At 44.7% G+C, this 20562-nt stretch overlaps 1 protein-coding gene across 4 annotated transcripts; it reads right to left on the bottom strand.

Moving 5' to 3' along the window:
• Positions 1–294: 294 nt before the first annotated feature.
• On the bottom strand, positions 295–20471 carry LOC119285887 (transmembrane protein 87B-like). 4 transcript variants are annotated; one of them, XM_037565212.1, is made up of 6 exons: positions 19923–20471; positions 18440–19376; positions 17871–17966; positions 3418–3554; positions 2945–3144; positions 295–1079 (listed from the first exon to the last, which is right to left on the bottom strand). In XM_037565212.1, the coding sequence occupies exons 1-5, from the start codon at positions 20132–20134 to the stop codon at positions 2973–2975; spliced, it is 1554 nt and encodes a 517-aa protein (XP_037421109.1). In that variant the 5' UTR covers positions 20135–20471; the 3' UTR covers positions 295–1079; positions 2945–2972. The 4 variants fall into 4 exon arrangements, with proteins under 4 accessions (XP_037421109.1, XP_037421108.1, XP_037421107.1 ...); XM_037565211.1 differs by lacking the exon at positions 295–1079 and adding an exon at positions 1910–2849; XM_037565210.1 differs by lacking the exon at positions 295–1079 and having other exon boundaries at positions 1910–3144.
• Positions 20472–20562: the final 91 nt, after the last annotated feature.

The following is a 20562-nucleotide window of genomic DNA, read 5'->3' as shown; positions in this document are numbered from 1 at the left end:
TTGAGACATGCTTAATCTAGACATGACGAGTACATGCATCTGCAGTTGTTTGGTAGCAATGTATGTACTAATGCATGTTGAGCTAAGACTGTGTTTGGTAGCCTGCATCAGACAAGACATGGTGTGCTGATACGGTGTTTGGTAGCCTATATGAGGTAGGCTGCATGAACGAATATTTTGTCATACGTTCGATGAGATAATCTAAACAATTCAAGCAATAAAACATTACCACGCCAACATAATCTGAATGATGATAATGTGAAGAAAAAAATCAACAATCAACATAAGACATAATAACCATGAATTGTAGCAGCGCATCACTAGATTTATATTACATTAGACATAATAACCATAAATTCTAGTAGTGCATCAGTAGATTCATATTACATAACCTCATTCGAAATGCACTTTATAATAGTCATTACAAAAAGGATAGTCTCAACAAGCACCAACTAACACGAACTCAAAGAAGATTAGGATTAGCTTTCAAGATACATTTGAACGATGCTTTACGAATTTCATCATTCATCTTCACAAAGTTAAGACCTTTTGCCTTATGTTCTGTGAGATAATCTAAAACAGTTAAGCGATCATTTTGATCAAACATAGTAAGGTCCATGACAGCCTTGTACAAGTCAGGGTGTGTTTCAGCATGGCAAGTCTTGTTGATAGCACTTGCAATCTCACGCATAGCATCAATCATGTCGCTGCACTGGATTGAGTCCTCAGTCAAACCTGATGCCCTCTTTCCCTTCTTATTTGAAGTAGGTGAAGGGTCCTGAGTGGCACTGGTTTGATGCCCTCTTTCTCTTCTTATTTGAAGTAGGTGAAGGGTCATGAGTGGCACTAGCAATAGGAAATACGAAGTTAAACCCAGAAAGATGTTGCAATACCTCATCAGTTGTTCCTTGCCCCTCGACATTGGGTTTATTTTTGTCTTCCACAACAATAGGCGTTCCCAGTGGCACACCGGTGGCCATTGCATAATTCCCGATGGCTTGCTTATTAGCAAAGCAATTTTCCATATAGTTGTAGTTCACAAGTGAGGAATTGAGCAATTCAGCATCTGCTGGATGATCCTACAACACCATTGTTTGAACATAAGTAATTAACAAAGACGTCATTTCAGCAATGAAGCATCATCATATGACCAAAGTAATTGACTACAACATCATTTCAGCTATAAAATCTATTCATTTCCAGAACTACCATCTTCTCATCATCCCAAAGTGCCCCACTTAAACCCTTCAAATAAACAATCCTTCATTTTCTTGTAAGCATACAATCCAGCCACTAGACCAACTCCTCTCACAATTAGTTGTCTTCGTTTTCTTGCCAATTCATCCATCTGTGACAATACAAACAAATAACAGAAAACTTAGCACACCATAATTTTTTCTATACAGCAACAAGGGCTCTTCCCTGTTCAAGGTCCCGAGCCAAGGCAGGAAGACAGGGTAGGGGAAGGAAGAGAGGAGGGCGGAGGAAGGGAAGGAGGGGGCGGATCTGCTACCTCTCCCGTGTCAGGATCTACTCCGACGACGGCAGCGAGTTGAGGCCAGCCAAGAGCAAGGGCGGGCCGGCGGCCAGTGGAGGGCCGGCCAAGCACAAGGGTGGGCCGGCAGCGAGGTAGACACCTTCAGCAAGGCAACGGGGAGATCGAAGAAGGGGACTGGCGACAAGGTAGCTAATCACCAGCAGCTAGGTCGAGGAAAGTGGATCAAGAGGAGAATTTTCTCCTATACGGTCTCAGCCTCGCTCGCTCCCATTGTGCAGTCTTAGCCTCGCTCGACCCGGCAGGGCTGTCTGGGGTGCTTTGACTCAGCTATGCTGAGGCCCTTTTTTGCATCGGTTGGGCTATGCTCAAGCGAGCCCATGCACTCTACCAAACAAGCAAAAGTGGGCCGGGTAGGGAACTTTTTGGCCTATACACTATGCATGCTACCAAACAACCCTTAGGGCCAGTTCTTTTGGGCAATTCTCCAAGAATTGACCCCCTCCCCAGCTTCTTCCAGAATTGCCACTTCATCTTTTTTTACAATTTCTAGCTAGTTAAGATCTAATTAGCCAGGAATTGTAAGAAAATATAGTGGCAATTCTGGGAGAAGCTGGGGAGGGGGTTAATTATCAAAGAATCTTCTATATCTAAATAGCTAACCCTCACTAACATATTTCTCTCAACATGCAAGTATGCCACATCATCAAGCAACATGCATGGCAAAAGGCCCACCACAACATGCATTCATGCACATGAAAATGTCCACCTCAACATATGCCGTGGGGATCGTGTCCTCATAGCTGCAGTCGTACGTCCAGTCCACGGTAAACGAACCACCCGGGCGTCGAGCAGAAGGTGAAGTCTGGCGTACAAGCTCGCACTGCCACCAGAAATCGAGCAGAAGGTGGGAAATCTGGTGTACAAGCTAACACTGCCACGGGAAAGCCGTATCCACCTGGTATTCTGTCTCCCAGCATTCGCGCCTGATTACACGCTCGTCTTCTCCGAGCTTCCACGGGCACCTGATTTGACAGAAACTAGCCTGCTTAGGGAGGCGATTTTGAATCACCGTATGGTCAAGAGGGGCACCTCCGCCATGGTCCAACTCACAGTACACTGGTCTTCACTCCCGAAGACAACGAGGTGCTTCGCCAGCTGTTCCCATCGGCGCCAACCTGGGATGGGGCTCCTCAGCGGTTCCCATCAGCGCCAATCTGGTATGGGGTTCCTTCTCGAGACGAGGGCAATGTCACACTGGCACTTCAAAGTCAAGCACCGACCCACACCCCATACGGGTCATCACACTTCCACGGTGTGGGTAAAAATCACACGCTTCTACAACAAAACCTGTCTAAGGTAGGAACATCAGAGGACATCGAATCACCAAAAAAACACTCGAACCCATGGAACATTCTCGCTCCAACAAACCACTTGCTTCTGGGGTACCTGGGCACAAGGAACAAGGGAAGAAATACTATTCTCTTTTGTCCTCTTCAGCCTCATCATCTTCCAAGCTGAAAGCACTGCTAACACCAGCATTTCTGTCTTTGTCGATCTTTACCATCCCCACATCACCATCAGACCCTTTTGTCAGAGACTGAGCCTCATCATCGTCATCGTCGACAGTTTCGCCTGAATATGCATATCTGGACAAAGGAATCATGTGTTAGTTTGAGAGTAACTCCTAGTTAACCGTTTTCTTACGACCTACACCCTCAGTTCCTAGATATAAGATGTTTTGGCAGTTCAATTTAAACTGCCAAAACGCCTTACATTTATAAACAGAGGTAGTACTTAAACAAACCTAGACTATGCCTCTTATACATAGTGAACACCTAGATTATGCCTCGTATACGTAGTAAACACCTAGATTATGTCTCTTACAAGGCTCCAGACCATTGAAGAAGCAAAATATCTACCTTTGTGAGCTTTGGGAAGGTGCCCACAAATAACATATCACAATAAGCAAAACAAATGCAAGAACGTCCCAGAAGGCTGTTATGATCCAGGCACTCTGCCATCTCTCACTAAAGGGATCTGTTGCTTTGAAATAGACCTGCAAAACGAAGCCATGATAAGACGACAGGTACCAAAAATCAAGGCAAAGACCTTCAGATTAATTAAGATAGCTTAGTGACTGTTGATCAATGATCAGCTAGAAGAACTCATTTTGCAAACAGACCATAATGAAAATTTTGTCTCTCGAGTTCACAACAATACTTGGCACAAACAACGCCAGAAAATGGTGAAGATAATAGAGGCTCATAAATTTGCATATTTTCGACTAATCTATCAGCCTATGAACAATGCCACATGCATGTGATGAGGATCAAAACTGCATACTGCCCATCAATCTATTTCATTTCATGCCTTTGGTAGCCAGAGTAATAAGCATATACGAGCGAAAGCTCATTCATTTAGACACACATTAAAAAGAGTCAACACAAAAAAAAACATCACAGTTTTCACCAAGGAGACATGTTGATATACAATACCTATCACAATCTTGAATTATTAAACTAATCTTTCTTCTACAACTTATCGGGTGTCTTATAAGACTACTGACGTGTGATACATATTATTCAAAATTTGCAATCCTGGCAAACATTTGAACTTCCTAAACATAGAGTTACAATTTTAGACAACTGATGTTCAGCTTTGGAAACCAAGGGCCTGTTCGGATCTCCTCCGGCTCCATGCTCCGCGAAGTCCGTGTGCGGAGCCGGGTCAAACATTTGAACTTCCTAAACATAGAGTTACAATTTTAGACAACTGATGTTCAGCTTTGGAAACCAAGGGCCTGTTCGGATCTCCTCCGGCTCCATGCTCCACGAAGTCCGTGCGCGGAGCCGGGCCAAACGACCTAGCTCCAAGAAGCCAGCTTCGAGAAGATGTCCCGGGCTAATTTGGAGGAGTCGGAGAAGCTGGGAAATCCCAGCACCACGAGAGTTGATGGAACGCCTCCCTCACACCGTCAAGTGGAAAATGGACGGTTCGGTAAATTTCAGCCAAATTATGCTGGACTGCCACTAAAGTGGTCAAGCCGGCCTCACCCCACTCAACCAGCCTCCTGTTCGTCACTCCAGGGCGCTGCTACCATCCCGCAACCTCAACAACGCCCAGCCGCCACCCCGCCTACTTCCTCCTCCTCGGGTGCAGCCAGATCCAGCGGCAAGCCTAACCCCACCAGCCAATCACAGCACGAGCATCATCATCAAACCGCATCATCATCAAACCATTGAGTGTAATCATCAAACCGCTGAGGTATAAGCAGACAGCGCCTCATGGTAAGTGGGAAGAGCCTCCTCATAGGCCAAGACCTGTTGGTCGTAAGCACGAACCGCAGCCTCATCAGCAAGCTTAGCTGCATCCTTAGCAGCCCAAGGAACATCCACAGCAAGAGACGGTGGCGTCAGCGGAATAGGAGTCACAAGAGGGAACCAAGCATGGCGGGCAGGGGACCTCGCCAAAAAGAACACCGCAGAGACGAATGCCACGCATATGGATGTCTATAAAGGCAACGAACTCGGTGTACTTAGTACCCTAAAAAATCATCTGGCAAGGATGGTGACATAGCCCGACAATGTAGACATCCTTTTTTTATCCTCAACCAATTCAAGGCAAAATAACGAGTGAGGAAGCAGCCACCCGAGCGAGGAGGCCCGACCCAGCCGACTCAGCCCAGCCAAATGAGCTAGGAAGCATCAAGTGTCGGGCAACAAAATCCGGCAGGAGGCGCCGAAATCCAGAGGAAGACTGGTGGGCTCCTGCAAGGGACGGCGAAATCGGGCAGCATTTGGGCGGGATCCGATGGGATGGGGATGGCCCAACGGGATATGGCAAGTGACAACTAAAAGGCATGATCCGGCGGGCGGCAGGTGGAGTTGACTAGGGCGGCAGGATCCGACGAGGTGGAGATGACCCGAGGGCAACCTCCAAGGCAGCGTAATCCAGCAGGGAATCAGTGGGGCGAAGCAGAAGCCATCCGGACGAGCAGACGGGGCAATGGCGGTTGACCAGACGGTGTGAGGTGAGCATCACGCGAACATGCGGGTTGAGAAAAACAGTGATGACTGGCCAATACACTCGGACAACAAAAGGCAACGGCGGCGCGAGATCATATCGCAAAAGCACGAGTTGCGTTGCACACGGGCTCTAATACCATGTTAAGAAATATGCAACTTTTGCATGTAGTAAATATGCAGGAAGGCCTTATACAATAGGAAAAATACACAGGCTATACGTGGAACATAATATAACTCTTAACAGTCGTGACCAACACGATCGAGGAGCCCCACTTATCATGAAAATATTTAAACGAATTACGTAAAACAATTTGTACTCCAAAATTTTCTTAATAAAACAACCTATACTTACCTAATACTGACGGCCAATTCCTATACATACACAACTAGGACTCTCCATAAGTGACTACTGCTTCTTTTAATTAACTATATATATAAATACATCCTACCACCCTGAGGTAGTTACCCCACATGCGGACACGGATTTTTGGGACATGGTGGCAAGCGAGGATGGAATCTAGGCAGTCCATCCATGCTATAAGATTAGGAATTAATATAGTGATTGAAGGAATACCCAAATGATATGTCAGGTTAATTCGGCAAATACGCGTACATGTGTTGGTAGCTAGCCATCTTAAATGGAGCTGGATACACACGCATGCACATGCAAAGTACGGTCCTGACTGTTATGTCGTGTTAATGTGACACAGACAATTTAAAATGCTGGTCGACAGTGTTTAAAGGTGGATGTCTTGAATACGTATGCCTTGAATGGCATTTAACAAGTGTGGCCCTTCCGTTTTTGTTCTGGTTTGTTTTGCCCAAGTTCTTTTTGCCTGTGCATAATTGAGGTGTACTGCTATATTCGTTCATCAGATCTATGCGTTCATGTTAATGGTGTAGTATTATCTCGCGGATGATGGATACCTCCCTAAGAATGAATGTAAACAACATACACGCATTGCGGTAATGAAAACATTCACGGGAAGGTAACGCAAAACAGGTCTTTGGTTCTGAAAGTTAGGCATGATAGAATTAGCGCAGGCAACTGGAATACTCCTACACTGTATAACCTTCTTCAACCTGCTAGCTGGGAGAAGATAGAAGGTGACCATGGCATCAAGCTCCAGCGACAGCAGAAGGTTAAGCGTCTGTTAATGTTTTCTACTAGCAAGACCTCTGAGAACATACCCAGCCATTACATTCAAGGCAGCAGATCAGGGGAGAGAACACCCTCGTCGTTCTGTCCATTTAGTAGAGTTGATTAAGTAATGTGAGACATACAGGAGGAGCACTTGAGACTGCGAGAACTAGGGAAGAGGATTACTGAAAGGGCTGCGGGATGCAGACTAGTGGTCTTCTCCAAATAAATGAAAAATTAACTCCTCTCGTCAGATTGGTGGGCCACGATCACTAATTGACTTTAGGAATACTTTGCCCTAAGAAATGCATATACCTGACGAGTGTATTACAACTGCACGAATCACGCGGGAATGGGCGGGTGTGATATCGACCTCGCGTGGCACCATGTCCACTCGTGATTTATCGCCCCATATGCCTCATATATATCAATTTATCATTTTAAATATGTTCATATACTATATCTAAGATATTTCAAAACAAGTTACATGAAAAAATTGCATATGAGCCCATAGTTTTTGTTATATTTGTGAAATACGTACATGTACGTAAAAAAAGTATGCTCAAAATATGGTACATACTACCTAAAAAGTAGTATATATACTCCCTCCGTTTCTTTTTACTCCGCATATAAGATTTGGTCAAAGTCAAACTACACAAAGTTTGACCAAATTTATATATAAAAATATGAACATCTACAATATTAAAACTATATAGTATGAAAATACATTTCATGGTGCATCTGATAATGTTGATTTCATATTGTCAATGTTTATATTTTTTAATATAGAGTTAGTCAAACTTTACAAAGCTTGACTTTGACCAAATCTTATATGCAGACTAAAAAGAAACGGAGGGAGTACTACCTAAACATTGCTATATACTACATACTACACAGTACATACTCTCAGTTATACTACATACAACATACAAAACGCAAGTGGTGGTAACTACCACTGATGGTAGTAAACATTTGTATAAGCATACATACATACATACATACTCCCTCCGTCTGGAAATACTTGTCATCAAAATGGATAAAAGGGTGTGTGTGTGTGTGTGTGTGTGTGTAGGGAAAATGGATTCTGCCACCTAGTGGTAACTACCACCAAAGAATCCACCGTTAGATCTGAGCGTGTTTTTTTTCTTAGATCACCAAAGTCATGGCGGGTTAGACTAGGTTCCACCAACCCGTTTGGTATTATATTAATTATATTTATAGTAGATTAGTTGGTACTTATCCACGGCGTACTGATCGTGAGCTTATCCCATAATTTGGCTAGGTATATAACTACCATCGAACAACCTTGCTAGCTTTTAGATATCGATCTGGCCGGCCGGCCGGCCGCATACATGCACCGATAAATGATCGTCTTTTGTCCCTCAATCTACACAAATTTGTTTTGACCACCGATGTTGACTGCAGCCAACTGGATCAGGAGGAGGAGCTCGGATACATGTTTTAACAGATCCATGCATCATCAAAGCATTCATACTGTTCTTGATTGGTTTCATTTTGACAGATTCTTGATTGTTTTCTTATTTTTTCTGGCTTCTGTAGTCGCCTCTTTTTTTTTGCGGGAGGCTTCTGTAGTCACCTGCAGCCATGTGTACATGGTACTATGATTCATTACGGCGAACGCTGCCTGCTCCCGCGCGGCATGGAGACGACGATGTATGGCTTCATCTCTAGCACGGCGACAACATATGGTTGGTTATCATACTCGGCGCCAACAGCGATGATAGATTACTTCTCCGGATTGGTGGCGGGTGGCGGCCACGACGACAAAGAGTTGCGCCGACATGGCTGCTCCAACGTGGTGGACGGCGGCAACGACGACGAAAACTATACACCAGTTCTGACTTCGCCGGCGCCCTCGCGGCGGCAACGACGACGAAAACCATACACCAGTTCTGACTTCGCCGGCGTCCTCGCGGCGGCATAGACGGTTCTAACTTTTCTTTTCTCAGGCACGAAGAAACATCATCGCCGAACAGCTAGCCGATCATGAACCCTGGCCAGACGGAACGGATGTCGTGCTAGTCAGCTATACGAATAAAGCCATAGATCGATGCTTGCTACTCTCCATGATGCATCATACATGCATGACATATTGACATTACATCTGCATCATGTACGTACATGCCATGTACTTCATCTGTTGATCAGTTGCATCTTGTAATGACGTAAAACATACTCTTGTATATCTATACTCCATATTGTTACCTCTCCTTTTACATACTTTTGTATGGCTGCTACAAAAAAACTATTTTATGTGTGATCATTGCAACTGTATTTGATTAAATTTCGACATGGACATGGCTTGCTGATACATGAACTAAAATACTTTATAGTTCATACTATATATTTCATACTCTAGAAAGATCATATATGTTAATAACGATATACTCCGTACTCTTTTTAGAAGGACGAAAATGTAATTCATAACGTGTTAGTCCAACAATAATACTCCATACTTCACACTCCATACTCCATGCTCCATACTTCATACTCCATACTCCATACTTCATACTCCATACTCCAAAAAATATATACTATAAACTCCATCTCTAAGAAAACTACAGTATATACACCCCAAAAGGTTATTCTATATTCTCGACACTCAATAAAAAGTAAATATACACATACTTATTATTCATGCGTGGATATGCTCCAGTCTTTGTAAAAATATCATATACTCCATACTATTTTAAAACTCCTAATTCATTTTGCATGTATATATAATCCAGACAACTTTCTGTGCAAAAATATTTCTGAATTTTCTCTCCTTTATTGAGTGAATATGCTCCCTCTCTTATGATTGGTCTACATTTGATAATTTGCACGTCATGTACAAACACCCCATAGTAAGTTTAGGAAAATTGAAAAAAATATGTCATACAGAAAAAAAAAGTACATGCTACTAATTCATTTTTGTAGTTGCACGCTTCTAATTCTTAATGGATAATATACATATACTACATACTCATTCCAAAGTAGGATAGTCTGATTTTGCAAGGAGTATAGTGGACCTACTATGCACTTATCCATTCGAGTGACGTGCATGCACGCGGCCAAGAAATTAGCAGGTCGTTGTAGGTTGTTACGTACGGTAATTATTTAATTACTAAATTGAATTTTCTAGTTTGTTAGTTGAGCTAATGGATCCTTGTACGATCCGCTAACCCATCTGGCTTGCACAGACTTGGAGACACATGGCAGTCAAATAAGTAGGAGGTAACTACCACTGCTTGTAGATAAAATTTGTCATATACATGTCAAATATAGTATCTGTCAATATTGTTAGGAAAGCAACTTGTCTTTATTGAAGGCCCAAGGGGCATATATACATTACACATGACTTGAGGTGTAAGGAAACTAAACATAGACTAATAAGGACTCCTAGACCAATAGTAATACTCCTTAACACCCCCCCCCCCCCTCAAATGCAAAGCATAGGCAATAGCATTGCATTTGAAGAAGTGTAATACTAAAAAAATGATAATCCAAATCCGCATCTTGAGTGTTGTCGTAGCATGAAGAGTCTTCAAAACCTGTCGAGTCGCCAAAGGGGATAAAGATGAGATGGCACATCAGATGAAGACACCGCATCAATAGAAGATACAAGAGAAGTATGAAGAGAAGATGGGTTGTCGAAAGAAGATGGCACATCAAGAGAAGAAGCATTGCTTAAAGAATCATGGCCCATGAAAACCGACGGCGAAAGAAGCACAGCGGCAAGAGAATGGGCTTAGATCAACAATGCATAGAGAGGCCACATAAATCCTATACAAAGGACAATGACCAGAAAAAGGGTGACGGACATAGGTATGGTGGACTCACATGACATGAGAAAGCACAAAATATCAACGGATTTGGTGGACGCAGCGGAAATTATAGAAAACAAGGAAGCTAAAAAGCACACATGAACTAGATACGATGGCAGCAGAAGAAAAAATCATGGTGCCAAGGGCCAAGACCAAGCAGAGCACCCGTGCTGCGCTCCTGACTATGAAGAGGGCCAAGCAGAGCTCCCATGTTGTGCTCCTGACTGTGAAGAGGGCCAAGCAGAACTCCCGTGTTGTGCTCCTGACTGTGAAGAGGGTGGTCTCTCTGAGCTAGAAGAGTCAACAGCAAGACCAGCAGAACGTGGTGAAGAAGAACCCGAAGCTACAAGTAGACACTTCGCACAATATCCTGCTCAATCAGGGACACTGATGAAGGGGTCGGAATAGAAGCACAAGTCCTCGAAGAAGATATTCGCCCCTGGCGCATGTGCCGCTTCTTCAAAAAGCACTCAGACTCGGGATGATCATCCTTGTTGCAGTAGCCGCAATGAGAACGAGAGCGGCCCTCACCACTAGGAGAAGTGGGCAGGAGTGGCAGAGCACTGAAGCGTGAAAGTAGACGCTTAAGTCGCACAATATCCTGCTCAATCAGGGACACTACTGAAGGGGGCGGAATAGAAGCACAAGTCCCCGAAGAAGATATGCGCCCCTGGCACATGTGCCGCTTCTTCAGAAAGCACTCAGACTCGGGATGACCATCCTTGTTGCAGTAGCCGCAGTGAGAACGAGAGCGGCCCTCACCACTAGGAGAAGTGGGCAGGAGTGGCAGAGCACTGGAGCATGAAAGAGGCGGTGTAGTAGAAGCTCGAGCAGCAAGCACAGAGGGAACCTCAAATAAACCGGCACCACGTAGGCGAGTCTCTTCAGCCCAAATCTTAAGAAAGCGCCTCCATAAGAGCAATACAGCTACGGGTAAACAACTGAGCGCGCCGTGGCTCAAATTCTGGACGAAGTTGAGACAAGAACTCATAGACGCGATGAAACTCCAAGTCGGCCCGCACAGCTTGGCAACACTGACAAGTACGACAACCAGCGATGCCAAGGGAGTCAAGCTGGCGCCAAATGGCAGAACTCTGTGAGTAGAAATCATCAACAGTGGAGTCACCCTGCTAAAGAGCATGCTCCTGGCGAACCACAGATAGATACAAGGCATCACCGGATGGTTGATAGCGCTGGCAAAAACATGTCCACATTGCAAAGGCGGTAGCGAGGCCCATAAGTCAGAGGCAAACTGAGGCAAAACGCTGGAAGTGAGAACAGCTGCAGCACGAGCATCATCATCAGACCACTGAGTGCAACCAGCTAGAGCATCACGGTAAAAGTGAAGGGCCTCCTCATAGGTCAAAACCTGTTGCTCATAGGCACGAGTTGCGGACTCATCAGCAAGCTTAGCGGCATCCTTAGCAGCCTGAGGAGCATCCGCAGCAAGGGACGATGGTGTCAGCGGAGTAGGGAGCCACGGGAGGAACCGGGCGCGGCGGACAAAAGACCTCGCCAGATAGAACACCCCAGAGACAAATACCACGCATATGAATGCGGAAGAAGCCAACAAACTCACATGTAAGTTTGTACCGTCAAAAACCACCGAGCAACGAGGAACGACGACATAGCCTGATGACATAGTGCCTGTTTTCTTTACTCAAAAGCAAACCAGCCACAGATGGAAGCCGGTACTAGCCACCCAACAAAGTCAATGGAGGCAGTCAACAGAGGCAGCAAACAATGGGAGATCCGCGTCCGCTGCCTAATCCTGTAGAAGACGAGGCACCGTGATATGCTGCAAGATCTCACTGGAAGCGGTGGAACACGGCGACCGGCGGCGGAATCCGACTAGGGATCACGAGAGACAGCGGCCGGCGACGGGATCCGACTGGAGGACAGCAGATCGAGCTCAGCTGGACGGGACGCCTACGAATCTGAGCGGAGCAGCCTGGGAATCAACAGATCAGGGCGTAGCACAGGCCGGGCGGGTGGCTGACTGGAACCGGGCAGACGCCACGCGTGGCTGGAGACGTGCAGCCGAGGCAACCAAAAGGAGATGAGCGAGCATAAAAGCTAGCAGCAGCCAGACATGAGCAGATCACGCCGACGAGGAGATAGGATCGAGGAAAGATACGAGATCGATACGAAACCGATCGGTACGAGCACGAGTTGCGGCATGCGAGAAAAAATAACCAAGGCTCTAATACCATGTTAGGAAAGCAACTTGTCTTTATTAGTCTAATATATATATATATATATATTACACATGACTTGAGGTGTAAGGAAACTAAACATAGACTAATAAGGACTCCTAGACCAATACTAATACTCCTTAACAAATACATACATATATATATACACACACACACGTATAGGGAAAATACATCCTACTACCAGGTGTAGTTACACCCATGTCTCATATATTACCATGTTGTAGTATATACACTACTTTATTATTTTTCGTATGTTAGTATACTATATCTAAGATACTCCAAAGTGAGTTCTATGAAAAAATTGCAAGTGAGCCCATAGTTTTTATTGTATTTGTGAAATACGTACATATTTGTATGTAAAATTTAGTATGCTCAAAATATGGTACATGCTACCAAAGAAGCAGTTTGTATTATCTAAACACTCTTATATACTACATACTACACGTACATACACTCTGATATGATAGAGCATGATTGGTTTGATGCCAAAAATTGGCATGCCAACATTTGGCATACATGATATGATAGAGCATGATTGGTTTGATAGTGTTTGGTTGGTTACCAATTTTACTTGCCAACCTCACAAGAAGTTGTCAATTTTTGGTCAACTTTTGATATTGCCAATTGTTAGCTTGCCAAGTATTGGCAATGCCAAATGTTGGCATCAAACCAATCATGCTCATAGATACTACCTAGAACGTACGAAACAAAAGTGGGAGCAACTACACCCGGTAGTAGGAAAATTTTGTCTTTTCCTGCCGAGCAGAGTGCTTCGCCCAACCTTTCATCATTTTCCTGAGCATCATTCCTTGAAAATCGCCTTAAACTGTCCCACCTTTTATTGACTTATCAAATATACTTGTGTTTTCCTTGGTAAGCTATTAAGTGATTACAATATAAAATCCTAAAATATATTTAGGTACGTAAATTACCGGTAGGATCTGATAAACATGTATACAATCATACTAATATGTACATGTAAATCATGGGCTAACGTACTAGAATATTTATACCCAATTGCAACGCACCGGCAATTATCTAGTTATACATTAAAAAACTTAAACCCTTCACCGTTCCGATCATTTTCGTCCAATCCTATTGATTCTAGGGTATACCCATGATAAAACTGACAAAATCGCCGATTTCTCCAATTGTTAGGATCATGGGACGACTTGGTCTCCCTTCCTATCCATACCCTAAGCCACTTTCATCTGATACGATGGCCCCTCTCCCATGGTCATCGCCAGTGGCGTAGCCAAGCCCCAGGCTACCAGGGCCATGGCCTGGGGCATGGCAGCTTGTCCCTTCATTGATTGTAGCTTGAGAAACACTATTTCGCATTGTTTAGCATTGTAGCTAGGCTGTTGGCCCGGGGCGTATCTCCAACCTGGCTACGCCTTTGGTCATCGCAGCCGGCACGCGTATAAGCACGTCAGTTCCTCGACATGGAGTTCTCTCGGCGCGGCCCTTCCGCTCTCTCTCTCTCTCCTTCAACCACACCATCAAACATCCAGTCCAACGTAAATTACCGGTAGGATCTGATAAACATGTATACAATCATACTAATATGTACATGTAAATCATGGGCTAACGTACTAGAATATTTATACCCAATTGCAACGCACCGGCAATTATCTAGTTATACATTAAAAAACTTAAACCCTTCCCCGTTCCGATCATTTTCGTCCAATCCTATTGATTCTAGGGTATACCCATGATAAAACTGACAAAATCGCCGATCTCTCCAATTGTTAGGATCATGGGACGACTTGGTCTCCCTTCCTATCCATACCCTAAGCCACTTTCATCTGATACGATGGCCCCTCTCCCATGGTCATCGCCAGTGGCGTAGCCAAGCCCCAGGCTACCAGGGCCATGGCCTGGGGCATGGCAGCTTGTCCCTTCATTGATTGTAGCTTGAGAAACACTATTTCGCATTGTTTAGCATTGTAGCTAGGCTGTTGGCCCGGGGCGTATCTCCAACCTGGCTACGCCTTTGGTCATCGCAGCCGGCAAGTAACGCGTATAAGCACGTCAATTCCTCGACATGGAGTTCTCTCGGCGCGGCCCTTCCGCTCTCTCTCTCTCCTTCAACCACACCATCAAACATCCAGTCCAACGTAGTATGCACACAAGTTCCTCGTTTGCTCCTCTGCACGTGAGGCTGGATCAGTATTTCATCACCACTGAGACAGACGAATCCCTTGCCTTCTCAGCTCAGCCCGAAACACATCTACCTCTCTTATTTCTCTTCGCTGCGGCGAGCATTGTTGGGCGACAGGCAGGCATCATAGACAATGGGCTTCGTAGAACTCTCCCCTTGCAATCGCCTGACTGAGTAAGAGTCGCATCCATGGGGAAGCAGGAGGTCGTAGGCAACAACTTGACAAAGAAATAAGCAGGTAGAGGATGGTCGATTGAAGTAGGGAAGAGGAAGTCAAAGGCAATAGCTTAAGAGAAAATAGCGGGGAAGAGGATGGCCGACGTGTAAGCCTCACCGCCGAGCAAAGAATAAGGTGCAAGTTTCTGTTGTCCGACCACTCTAGTGCTCTAGGCATATGTGAACTGCTTCTCATTAGGAAGATGTATGTATGTGCTCACACTGGATCTATCTATATTTTATGTGCAGACCATCAATGCTAAATAAGCATTTAAAATTGGTGTTGCATAGTTTGGAACTTCGATATGTACAGGCTAGCTACTAATGCTATGGTACTTTCTTAAAAGATGAACTGCCAACGTATTGCTGCATCGGCTATATCTATCTTAGATAACCATACATTACTACATGTACATTGTAGATGGTCAAGAAGATGTATAGTTGGAAAAATACATTACATGGGCTGTTATATTTGCTTACCTAAAGAACAAATTTATTTTTATGCAAGATAATCACCCTTTATAAGCAAGAGGTTATATGAACCATATACTTCCATCCCATCCCTCTAACCAAACACTAAGATTGTATCATTCCGGTATATCTAATTATTAACTTTAGTTGTGTAAGGTGATACCTAGAGAGAGTGGTGTCCCTCAACATAAGCTTGTAGTGGCTCACTTCCGCTTTCGGATTTGTGTTCAGCAGGATAAGCATGCCAAAGTCACCAGAACGAAGTGGTGGAAGCTCAAGGGGGAGGCAGCTCAGGCTTCTAATGAGGGTGGTTATTAAGGAGGGCCGTTGGGAGGGAGGAGGTGATGCAAACAATATATGGATGAAGATGTGACTTGCATTCGTAAGGTGGCTTCAAAGGAGAAGAAAGACTGTTTCAGATGCCTGCACCTGGATTGGAGTGCAGACAACATAGAGGAGTACAAGGTGGCAAAGAAAGCCGCAAAGCAAGCTGTGAGTGAAGCAAGGGGTCGGGCGTATGAGGACCTCTACCAGCGCAACAAGAAGGAAGGCGAAAGGGGCAACTATAAGACGGCCAAGGTCCTAGAGAGGAAGACGAGGGATGCCAACCAAGTCAAATGCATCAATGACGGTGCAGATTAACTCCTAGTGAAGGACGAGGAGATCAAGCATAGATAGTGTGAGTACTTAGACAAGTTGTTCAATGGAGAGAATGAGAGCTCAACCATTGAGCTGCATGACTCCTTTGATAATATCAGCATGCGTTTTGTGCGACGAATCCAGGAGTCTGAGGTCAGAGAGGCTTCAAAAGGATGAAAGGAGGCAAGGCGATGGGCCCTGGTTATACCCCCATTGGGATGTGGAGAGGCCTCAAAAAACATAGCGATAGTATGGCAAAATAAACTTTTCAACCGCATTTTTCGGGCAAACAAGATGCCAGAAGAATGAAGGCAGGGTATCTTAGTACTCCCTCCGTCCGGAAAAGCTTGTCCCAAGCTTGTCCACCAAATGGATGTATCTAACACTAACTTGGTGTTAGATACCAACCTTCAAGAACAAGGGGGGTGTCCAAAGTTATACTAACAACTGTGGAATTAAGCTGGTGAGCAATACACTGAAGCTATGGGAGAGTTATTGAGCATCGCTTAAGAGGAATGACAAGCGGGACAAAATTTCAGTTTATTTCATGCCTGGTAGATCGACCATAGAAGTCATTTTCTTGATACGGCAACTTAGGCGAGATACAGGGAGGAAAAGAAGGACCTGCATCTAATGTTCATTAACTTGGAGAAGGCCTACGATAAGATACCGCGGAATGTCATGTGTTGGGCCTTGGAGAAACACAAAGCCCAACAAGTACATTACCCTCATCAAGGACATGTACGATAATGTTGTGACAAGTGTCCGTACAAGTGATGGCGCCACTAATGACTTTCCTATTAAAACAGAACTGCACCAAACCATTTTGCCATGGCTTCAAACCATTTTGCCAGGGTAAGCTTTGAGCCCTTATCCTTTTGCCATGGTGATGGATGAGTTCACAAGGGATATTAGAGCCACCAATACTATCACAGTAAGGGGCTGCCAAACCATTTTTTACATGTCATTGATGTTTATCTAAGCAGGCCAAGACTGATGCATGTCCGTGCATTGAGTGTGATAGGTTGCATTGAGTGTGATAGGTTGTCCTGATGTGCAAATATGAGGATGCTGCAGTCCATTTGCGGAAGCGGCGCAACAAAGCGCATGACGTGAAATGCTTCTAGTTATATCATGTGATCCCCACACCTACGAAGGATGGGACATCACACAAAGACATATTGGCAGCAATATTTCCTAAGAAGGCAAATACAGACAACATTTTGATGTGTTCAAGAAAAAAGATACTTCCTAAGAATCACATTAGGGCATGGCCAATGCATAGCCTCAGGGTGATGCCTCGCATGCCATGTAGGATCAGATATCAGGAAAAGTAGGTTCAGATGGGGAAGCGGGATCCTCTGCAAGAGGCGGGTGCTTGGAGAGAAAATGTGTGGTCCAGTGTAAAAAGCTAAAAAGTTGAAGTGGAGAGTAGAGATGCATGTGTACTAGTCTTTATTTTCTACTCCTTGATGAGGCCCCCTAGTGGTAGCTTACATTGGGGAGAAAAGATCAATGTAGGTGCCTCAAACCACTTTTTCTCATGGGGCATCTATATCCATATGCCACCATAGTTCATGCCCTTAATGAAGCAAATATTTAATCGAATTATGAAGTACAGTCTGAAGCTGTCACAATTTTTATTGTCCATGTATATAATGGGATTTACACACCTCATAGCCAATCCAGACAACTGAAGCTATGACAGAGACCGCCAGTGCATTTGTGAACTTTCTGTATATATCCAATTTCACAGAACTCCTCCTTGCCTGATGAATAAGAAAAGAAGAAAGCTTCAGTAGCAACACAATATACAGTTTTCTAAATCAGGATCCAACATGCTTGCTAATAAACTTTCAAACAATTAATAAACTATCCTTCTTGCCCTCTTTCTAGACAGACTTATTTCAGAATTGACTCCTCGTGGTGAATCCAAGTTAAGCCACATCACCCCTTAAATAATCCATGAAAATATTAGGAACTCGGATGGCTTAAGAAATAAACTATTACACATGGGCGGCCCATAACTGGGGGTTTCTAGCATACTAATCACTCACTAGACCTAAGTTAGATATGTCTCCTCATGGAATTGCTAGTGCACCACTTTCCTTTTACCAGGATGCTAGAGCAATACTTGAGTAACCAGTAGTTTTCACAAACCAAACAGCAGAATAACATAATATGACTTTACCATTACAACATAAAAATAAACACTTTAAACATTACAACAAATGTTCCTCACCTGTAATTTCTCGAGAGTGCGGGAAAGAGAAGTGAAAATCCAAAGTATGAGAAAAGCATCCAAAAATGCATCAGGAAGGACAAGGAAAAGCTTTGCTTTGCCTGAGATGTCATTAATTGTTCCAACATTTTCTGAAATATCCAGTAATTCAGAAGCCAGGAAATATGTAAGCCCAAGGAGTAAAACCTTAGAGGTGAGCCCTCCTAGAGTTGGGCGAACAACACCGTATCCCATGGATATAGAAAGGATCAGTAGACGGGAAATTGTTTTTCTGATAGCGCCAACAGTTACAACCCAAGTTGTAATTCCGACAGGTCGTACACCGCTGCTGTTGAAGTTTAAGTACTCAAAGTACCATAGTGTCATCTCAAACAGTCCAAGAGCAATTACTAGTGTGATCCAATTCTGTATTGGCAGTATATCCCTCCAAAACCTTATGTAATTGCTAAACCAGACAACCATGACTAACAGATAAGCCAGCGACATGAAAACATAAAATCTCATCAGAGGTGCCATTCGTCCCGGTAGGTACCCCCCAGGATTTCTCCAGATTGTCTTCCCACTCATAGCAAGGCCCCTTAGTTTTGGATCACAAGAAATGAAGAACAAGTTGTACATGCCTGTCTTTGTAATGTGAACTTCCTCATCATCCAACTTCACTGAAAGGTGATTAGCACTGAAGTGTGTATCTACCACGACAGGCCAAGCTGGGTCATCAGAAGATGGCCTCCTGATTACTTCACCTTGTTTGCAGCCCTCTAGTTTAGCAAGGTCAGGGGTGCAACAAATGGACCTCTGTCCACCATAGGCAGAACCCCCAATGTTATCCCTGTCAGCTGCTTCAAATAAAATAGCTTGCACCAAGCCTGTACTATGTGCCATTTTTGCATGTGATTCTGCTGATTCTGCGTTCCTCCAGAAAGTAACATTCACAAACCTGTAACAACATCCAGAAAGTAACATTCACAATCCTGTAACAATATCCAGCCATCTAGTTAACAACAAATTCCAAACCACTCCGCTTATCGAAAGAGCATACTACACTTGATTAGTAAGCTCACATCTACAAGTTTCAAAGCAGTTTACAAGCATATTGGTAATCCAGTGAACAAAAGAGTTAAAACACTGAAACAGAAAGAAAACTGTCAGTAAAAGTGAATACTTCATCATGTTCATCTCACCAACATCATCTCAAATACGACACAGGCCAACATACGCATCAACAACTCTCGAATTTTGTGCATAATGAACTGAAAATTACAATGGGTGGGAAGAATGTGGGTTGCAGGCATGCAGCTTGAACTGTTAGCAATCCAAAATTTCTTTGAGGCGCATGGGAGCAAGCTAAAATGCTTAATCCACGAGAAACCACGTCAAACTCGAATTAAATGTTAGTGAGCAAGCAAAGCAATGATAGAGCCGCTATTCACAGCCCGTCCAAACGCAACGCGTCACACAGAAAAGCACACACCCCTGGCCTTACTTGATGAAGGAGGAGGCGGGGGCGGCGAGATCGACCCCGTCGGCGACGATGCCCTCGCTGCCGCCGGAGAGGAGGAAAGCGTTGCCCACCTCGCGGAACGACTCGCGCCCGTAGGTGTGGATCGACGCCTCCGCACGGCCCCACCACCCGCCGCCGGCGGCAAGCACGAGGGCCGCCAAGAGCGCGCCGAGGCGGAGGGGGTGGGGATTCATGGGAAGCGCCAGAGATCTCGAGACGAGGGCGAGCGGCGTGTGGGTGTGGGGTGGTGGTGGTAGATCGGTCACTCCGTTGTAGGAGTAGCTCACTGCTATACTTCTCACCGGAAGCAGGCGGCGTGGGGAAAGAGGCGAGCAGATAGGTGGTTGGTTTTATTTGGAAAAATGACTTTTTACTGGTGGGCAAATCTATATCTATATCTTCCCCTAATAATAAGGACAACTCCACCGTGTGACCCTATCTTGTCCGGCCCCGTCCGTTTGGGTAAAAGGAACAAAAGAGGCGGCCCAGCGCGCGGGAGCAAACGGACTTTTGTCCGTTTTGTGTCCGCTTTCGACCCATCCGCAGCCCAAGTTTGCGCCGCTTTTAGGGTGAAACGGACAGCACGCGGACGCGCGGGTCGTCTGTGCGTGTCCTCCCCTGG

This window comes from Triticum dicoccoides, chromosome 4A, assembly GCF_002162155.2.
Source record: "Triticum dicoccoides isolate Atlit2015 ecotype Zavitan chromosome 4A, WEW_v2.0, whole genome shotgun sequence".
Taxonomy (NCBI): domain Eukaryota; kingdom Viridiplantae; phylum Streptophyta; class Magnoliopsida; order Poales; family Poaceae; genus Triticum; species Triticum dicoccoides.
Note: the sequence above shows the minus strand (reverse complement) of the source record. Positions and strands in the feature narration are given on the sequence as shown.